This window comes from Carica papaya, chromosome 8, assembly GCF_054855325.1.
Source record: "Carica papaya isolate Zhongbai chromosome 8, ASM5485532v1, whole genome shotgun sequence".
Classification (NCBI taxonomy): Eukaryota; Viridiplantae; Streptophyta; class Magnoliopsida; order Brassicales; family Caricaceae; genus Carica; species Carica papaya.
In genome coordinates, this window is record NC_142316.1 from 2,187,561 (window position 1) to 2,195,711 (window position 8,151).

At 36.5% G+C, this 8,151-nt stretch overlaps 1 protein-coding gene across 1 annotated transcript; it reads right to left on the reverse strand.

The window, feature by feature from the left end:
• Positions 1 to 3,625: 3,625 nt before the first annotated feature.
• Positions 3,626 to 4,794, reverse strand: LOC110825239 (protein BPS1, chloroplastic-like). The gene has a single exon (XM_022055694.2). The coding sequence runs from the start codon at positions 4,728 to 4,730 to the stop codon at positions 3,726 to 3,728; it is 1,005 nt and encodes a 334-aa protein (XP_021911386.2). The 5' UTR covers positions 4,731 to 4,794; the 3' UTR covers positions 3,626 to 3,725.
• Between the last annotated feature and the right edge of the window lie 3,357 nt (positions 4,795 to 8,151).

The window sequence follows — 8,151 nt, forward strand, 5'->3', positions numbered from 1 at the left end:
TTCCCACTGCCGGTAAGTTTCGGTTTTCAGTGTTTTTTCAGCCCACCGAGGGCCCTAGGGGTGTTTTCTCATAGGAACCAATGCAAGTTTAGCTGAATTCGACCGAAAACGGCCAACCTGAGGCGGATCGCCGTCGTGCTAGAATTCCCAAATTTACCGAATAGGCCTCGGGTTTGATTTTTGAGTTATCTGGGATATGTGTAGGTACTGTATGCGTGTTTCAGTTCCCGAGAGAAGATTCAGTTTTTGACTTCGAATCAGGTAAGGACCCCTCACCTTATTTTCTATCACGAGATTAAAGTTTAATAAATGATAAAACTGTATTTTATGAATTAAATATATATACATAAGTATTACGGTTGCTAATGGAGCCCCGAACCAGATATATTTCTCTGTCAGTTCCTGTTTGATGTATTTTACAATTTAAATGCAGTATAGTATCTGATTTATTTATTCTATGGTTTTGAATGGATGAACCACTGTTTACTTCATTATGGCTTGATTTTGTGAATATGATGATATGCTTGCCTTGTTGGATGCTCGTTACTTGTTTAAAGTATTCATGTTTATGTGAGAAACAGAAACTAAGAAAAAAATAGAAAAGGTATGTGAATTGATAAATAGATAAGTTGACAGCCTCACTAGATATCCTGATAGATGGTGGACGGACCGGGTCTATAGGGAACCCTACCAGGAACGTTGTCTCATACCGGACGGGGTATAGAGACTTTAAATGTTTTGGCACTCATACCGGACGGGGTATGAGGACGGCCCGCTTCACCCTCATACCGGACGGAATATGGCCCTGAAAATAAAGTTTGTTAAGGGAATGGTTCACGTGTAGCGGGGACTCCTATGGATCCCCATGGATACTAGTGAGCTGATGAAAAAGGGGACAACTGTTGTTTGATGATTGAAATATAAAAGTATGACATGTACTATATTACATATTATGTATGAACTTATGATATTTATGATGTTATTGTTTTCATAGATCGTTTTTATAAATCCTACTGAGGTAAGTGGACGATAAATAGTTTGATTATTGATAAATAAATTTACTTGAAACTTGTGCTCCATTGGTTATTTTTTGTTTTCTATCAATCCTTATTTCTGTGACAGTGATATAGTGTGATGTTTTTACTGGGTTAGTGTAGCTCACTCCTTACTTAACCATTTCAGATCAGGAGGACTTGGTTTCCGAGCCCGATCTACAAGAAGACGGTGAGTAGTTACCTAAATGTTTATTAGTTTCTCTTAAACCCTCCACACCTGACCACAAAAACCCTAGCCGCCAGCCCTCGCCGGAGAAAACGAACCAGACGCCGGAGGAGCTGACCGCCGCCACCCGCCGCCGCACTGGGGAGTTTTTCTACTGCCGATCGAGGTAAATTTCATACCCCCGGCTCATTTTTCAATGCTGAGTTCTCCTGTGGCCAAATCGGAGCCAAACTCCCGGCCAAACGGCCGAAAAACACGGCCGAAACCCAACGGCGCCGCTGCGTCCCCCCTCAGTTTTTGCCTCCGATGAGGCCCTTCCCGGCCTCCGTTTGATACAATTTTTATATCACCGTGATCACCATTCTTTTCTCTACAGGTTGATCAGAGCCAAATCACCAAAATACAAACCACACCGGAGAGCCGCCGCACCCGAGAGCACCGCCGCCGGTAAGCTTCGATTTTTCGTAATTTTTTGGCCCCCCGAGGGCCCTAGGGTTGTTTTATCGTAGGGACCGATGTAAGTGTGGCCGAATTCAGCCGAAAATGGCCAACCCGAGGCGAATCGCCGCCGCAAGCGGCGGTGCCGTCGCTGGAGCACAGCGGAGCCGCCGTGCCGGAATTGCGATATTGGCCGAAAGGGGCCCTAGGTCTGATTTTGAGATTTTTGGGACACGTCCAGGTACCGGTAGCGTGTTTCAGTTTTTCGGAAAAAAATTCAGAAAATTTAGGGATAACCCGCAGGCGCTCGGAAAAGCCTATTTCGGGTCCCGAAAACAAGTAAGGATTCCTCACCCTATTTCCTATCACGGTATTAAAGTGCAATAAATGATAAAATGGTATTTCATGAATCAATAGGTGTGTGAAATTGTTTAAGGTTGCTAATGGAGCCCGAGTCTAGTGTATTTATCGGTCAGTTGTTGTTTGTTCTATTTTACAGTTTTAAATACAGTATGATGTCTGATGTTTTTATTTCATAGTTTCGTGTGCATGTATCACTGTTTCATTGATTATGGACTGAATGACTGAGAACCCGATGTTGTGTGTTGTCTTGTTGGCGTGAACTACCGGTTTGCATGTTTGTGTGTGACTTGATGATGGTGACTAAAGAAAAAGGGATAAAAGGTTATGTGAATTGGAAAATGGATAATGTGGACAGCCTGACTAGGTATCCTAGGAGATGGTAGACGGACCGGGTCCGTAGGGAACCCTACCGGGAACGTGGTCTCTCATACCGGACAGGGTATGGAGACCTTATGTGTTTTGGCGCCCATACCGGACGGGGTATGGGGACGGCCCGTTTCACCCTCATACCGGACGGGGTATTGAGGTTCATGGTTTTGGCGCCCATACCGGACGGGGTATGGGGACGGTCCTGGAATTAGCTTATAAATGTTAAGGGTTCACGGGTAGCGGGACCCCTATGGATTCCCATGGATACTAGTAGGCTGGTAAAGAGGAATTATGTTGTTTAAAGATTGAAATGCAAACGCGTGATAAATGTTGTATTATAAAGTCTATGTGATAACGTGATGATGATAATGTGTTGCTTGTGTATTGTTTTATGGATCTCACCAGGTAAATGGAAAGTAAACGTTTTTATAAACAAATGGGTTTATTACAAATTATGCTCCATTGGTCGTTTTTGTTTTCTACCCACCCTTACTCTTGTGGCAGTGAGGTAGAGTGATGTCTTTACTGGGCTAGTGTAGCTCACTCCTTACTTAACCATTTCAGATCAGGAAGACGTGGTTCCCGAGTCCGTTCCGCAGGAAGACGGCGAAGGGGACGCTTGAAGACTCCGTAGTTATATTTATAGCTTTTATTTTCGAGTTTCTCTTTTAGTTAGTTTGTTCTTTTATACTTTGAGCACGTTTTTACTATGATCATTCTTCTAAGTTCGTAAAGAAGTTGAGGAATTTTGAAGAAATGTAAAAATTGACCGTAAATATAAAATTTGTGACGAATTCAAAATTAAAATTAAAATTTAACCCATATAACAAGAAGATTAATATTAATTAGTTTAATGTTTTCAAAATATCAAAATTAATTTAGCATTTTTTGAAAATTTGACATCCAAAACAACTTGAATGAATATTATTAAATAAATTAGACAAGACCAACTTACAATTAGATATATAAATATATATATATATATATACACGATCAAATGAAATAGTAATATTATATATGTATATATGGTGGGAACTTGGCGTAGAAGAAATTTATTGTTGGTCACCAATCATGTTATAGCATGTGAAATCAAACCATTCACACAGAGATTTGGGGGGTCAAATAAGTGACACATCCATGTGCTTCATGTATATGCATATGCATATGAAGTTCTGCTCCTAGGGAACATGGACCCTAACATGCATATAACCTTTCAAAAATGAATGGACTATGATTTCGAGAGGTGTAATACCTGATGTTTTTATTACTATTTTTTGATTGATACATTTTAGTTAATGATCAAATTCAAATCAATCTATGTACAGACTAGGAATCTAAAAATACAATTTTCTTGTTTGATTAAATATTTTCTGCTCCTGTCGCCATGGTTGATTCTGTTTTCGAACAGTATCGAGTAGCTGATTTCTTCTGGTTAATGTTGAGGAAAATATGTAATCCACTCTTGTTCCTAAATCCTCCAAAGCCTTCCCAAACACCTTCAGTTTCCTCCTCAATTCCTCAGCTGCATCACTCTGTTGTTCTCCATTGGTTATGGCTGCTGCAAGGGAAGCCACAGCATAATTCAGACCTTTCACATCCTCCAACACAAACCCTTTACCCGAAACGAGCTGGGTAACCCATGAATCCAATCCATTCACTGATGAATTAGCGGACCCGTCTGCCAGTTTTCTGATCTCCAAGTATGGTGTAGCTTCTCCATGCAAACCAGACAGTAGAATACCGCAAACCCAAAAGCCTATACTCTTGATTTCAACCAGAGCTTGATGGATAATTCTCTCTTTCCCGGACAATGATACTGATATTTCTTCACTGCTTGCCTTGTTATTATTCTCTGGCTTGTGAAAATCCTTGGCTGATACTGAATTCTTCACTCTGAGATGATGGAGTGCCAGAGAAGGCGAATTCTCAAGCAGGCTGAGAGCATGAGACAGCGAAAGGCGAACTTGACCGAGCTGAGAAAGTGCTGAACTTATAGAATTGAGAAGATTTAAGATGTGGAAGGTATTGTCGAGATAATTCTCAACAGAAGCTGCCTCCCATTTTCTCATGGGATAGTCTATATCCACAGCCAGCTTTGCAAAAGCCTGGTTGACACTGGGTATGAGCTCTAGAGCTTGCTGAATCCATGGCAGGGTGAGATTCTCTGATCCAATCGGATTCCAATTTTCCAGAAACTGGTTGAGGGAAAACAGAATATCAGACCGAAAACCTGATAAGGCTTCATCTAATCGTTGATGATCATCGTGATGGTGATGATGGTGGTAATGATTCTCCAGTTTGGTATAGAGTTTTGTAAACTTATCTACCAAGAGTACCATTAGAGAGCCAAGACCAGCAGGTATTTTTATGGGGCTTTTTGTTTTTGTATATGTCCATATGTGTGTCTATATATATATATATATATGTGTGTGTGTGTGTGGATATATGAATGTATATGCAGGTGGGAAGCAGGGGAGAAAGGGAAAACCAGCAGTTGAAAATTGAAAACAGGGGATGGTCAATTGCGTTGTGTGTGTGTTTTCAGTTTGCACACGCTTCTGAACTGGGGCCGGACAGGGCGTTTTTCTCAAGCAAACACTGCATGAAAAGGTCAATATTATATAAATATATGCGTACTTATCATGCCATTGATGTCTTTCTTTTCTTAAATATATGTATGTATATATTTATACCAATGCTGTTTTGGATAATTACAAGTGCAAATTAAATAAATTAATTAAAATTTTAAAAATTATAAAATAAATTAAATAAAATAAATTAAAAATTAATAATAATAATAATAATAATAAAATTAATGGGTGTTACAATTGTGTTAGCAACATTATAAATAATCCAAATTTTTGACCCCTCTAATTTTGAATTATATTACAAACTATATGTTAAAGTAATTAAATTAATATTATCAACTTAATTTCAAATCGATAATAAAACAAGTGAAAATATTAAATTTAAAACATATTTAAAAGTAAGTGTTCATTATATATAATTTAATTTTCTAATTTTTTTTTTTTCAATTTTCAACTAATAAAAAGCTCTCAAATAGCTTTAAAAATTCAAAAGAAATTATATTTTATCATTTAGAGAAAAAAAAAAAGAAAAAAGAAAAAGGTATATTCCATTTTAGGCATATTTTAAGGATAAACCGTGTCAAAGTTTTCAAACAGCTGCGTGTATATGTATCTGTTTTGCAAGTGGCCGCCCGCAATAAAGTAGTCCACTGATTTTTCTTTCTGTTTTACTTTTTAGCATATGCATACACATACCCATATAATATACACCCACACACACACACACACACATATATATATATATTAATATATAAGACCATCGTGGGAGTATACCATACTTGATGAACCAAATCCTTTTACTTTGAAGTATCTTGTAAAATTTAATATTTTATAAATATATTATGAACTGATAGTAATAATCGATATATAATATTTAATTTAATAAAAATAAAAACTTAACTTACTAATATAAAGTCAATGTGTGTTCAAATTAAATTTTATTCTATAATGTTAGAAACTATGATAATGTAGAATTTATTATTTTACAAGTGTATTATAAATTAACAGTGACGTTTAATTTAATAAAAAATAAAAACTTAATTTATTAATATATTAATAAAGTTGTAATACTAATAAAATTAAATTAAATCTGTAACAACTTGATTTTTCTGGAGATGAATGAGTGTCATCTCACATGTGAATCTGATAAACTTTTACACAACATTATGCTGATCTTTATAAATCAACAATACATCCTGTGTACGGAGTCGTAATTCATGAGGCTCACAATAATATTTTGAAATTACATCATAATAATACATTCATATCTGGTTTACAATAAACGTTCAAGGTAGCTAAAGGATTTTTCGAAGTCTTTTTTTGATCTTGAACTCCCTACTGACCTGAACTAATCTGCACTGAGCGGACGTGTGAGTTTCACGTACTCAGTAAAAATAAAATGGTGTTCAAAGTATAGATATGCAAATACACATTCATGTAGGTTTAATAAAACTAATGCAATTTTTATATTCATAGAAATCCAATTTATAAGACAACTATACTCATTATGTAATACTCGGAATTAATTTTAAAATTTTTAAATTAATGTATAAAATATAATTTTTAAATTTATAAATTTTTATTTGATGTAAAAACTAGGAAAAAATAGGTTAAGAATGAAATTGAATACAATTTTGGAAAAACTGTGTGAAAATTTTGGTTATTTGGGTGTTTTTGAAAGAAAAATAAAAAATTAGAGGTCAAAACGTAATTTAGAAAAAATGTATCAGGTAAGACGACCCAGTCAACAGCCCCGACAAACCAGAGCGCACCGCATGGTAAGGCACGCTGGCACAGTGTCACACGGGAGGTCACGTTGGCAATTTGCGTGTCTGCGATCGGATGGTCCGAATTTATTTCCGCACACGTGGACGGCGCGATCGGACGGTCGCGATTAAACGTGATGAACGGTCCAGATTTGTTTTCTTTTAAATACGATCGTACGGTTTAGATAAAATTGTAATGAACGGTTCACATTCATTTTCTCTTTAAATGCGATCAGACGGTCGAGATTAAATGCAATAGACAGTCCAGATTAAATGAAAACATATATAAATACATCACTTCACACCGAACCCCAACTCTAGCCACCAACCCCCCCGTCGAAAAATAAGAACTAGTCACCGGAAAAGGGAGCCGACCACCTCCAGTCGTTGTACCGGAGCCACCTCTGACTGCCAAAAAAGGTAAAAAAAATTTCATTCGCTCGAAATTTGATTTTGAATACCCCCATGGCTAAATCAGAGCAAAATGATCGGCGGATAAGCTGAAAACTGCAGGTAAAGCATTGCGGCGGCGCCGCGGGAAAAACTAAAAATCGCCATCGATGAGCTCCTTCCTGATTCCCGTTTCGTGCAATTTTTTCACCATTGTAATCACCATTCTGTTTTCTACATGTTGACCAAAGAAAAGCATCCAATCGCGAAGGTAAGCCGGCAGAGCCGCCGCACAGAAAAATTTCACCGCTGGTGAGTTTTTATTTTTTCGACTTTTTTCGGCCAACCGAGACCTCTTAACGTATTTTCTCGTAGGGATGAGTAAAAAACTGGCCAAAAATGGCCAGTTCAAAACAAACTGCTGTTGTGGGCAGTGGTGCCATTGCCGAAGCACAGCGATGACGCCGTGCTGGGATTCTAAAATTAGCCGAAAGAGGTTTTTAACACTAATTTTTAAATTTTTTATGTATTTTTAGGTACTTAAAGGGTGTTTTAACATCTGAAAGAAAATTCAGAAAACTCAGGGACCGCCAGTAGGCATAGCTGAAAGTTTAGCGTTTCGGACATCGATTTAGGTAAGAATCCATCACCTTATTCTCTGTTATGGAATTGAAGTTTAATTATAAATAATACGTTATTTTGTATAATTTAAAAAATGTCAATAATTAATTTTCTTTTCAAAAATACTCTCAGAATCTAAATTTTCATCATTTTTTCCAAAATCAATTTCATTTAAATCCAACTAATATTTTTACTCAATTTTATCATTATTTTTATTTTTATTTTTATAAAATTAGATTAAATTAAATCAAATTAAATTAATTAAAAATAAAATAAAATTCAAGTAATTACAAAATAAAAATAATAATAATAATAACACTCGGAGTGTTACACCCTTGTCTCCCTTAGAGCTGGTTATTATAAAATCTCAATAAATTTATTATATTTTTTAGAAA

What these genes read in the sequence shown, in the direction of transcription:
- LOC110825239 (XM_022055694.2), bottom strand. Translation starts at nt 4,730, where the DNA reads ATGGTACTCTTGGTAGATAAGTTTACAAAACTCTATACCAAACTGGAG.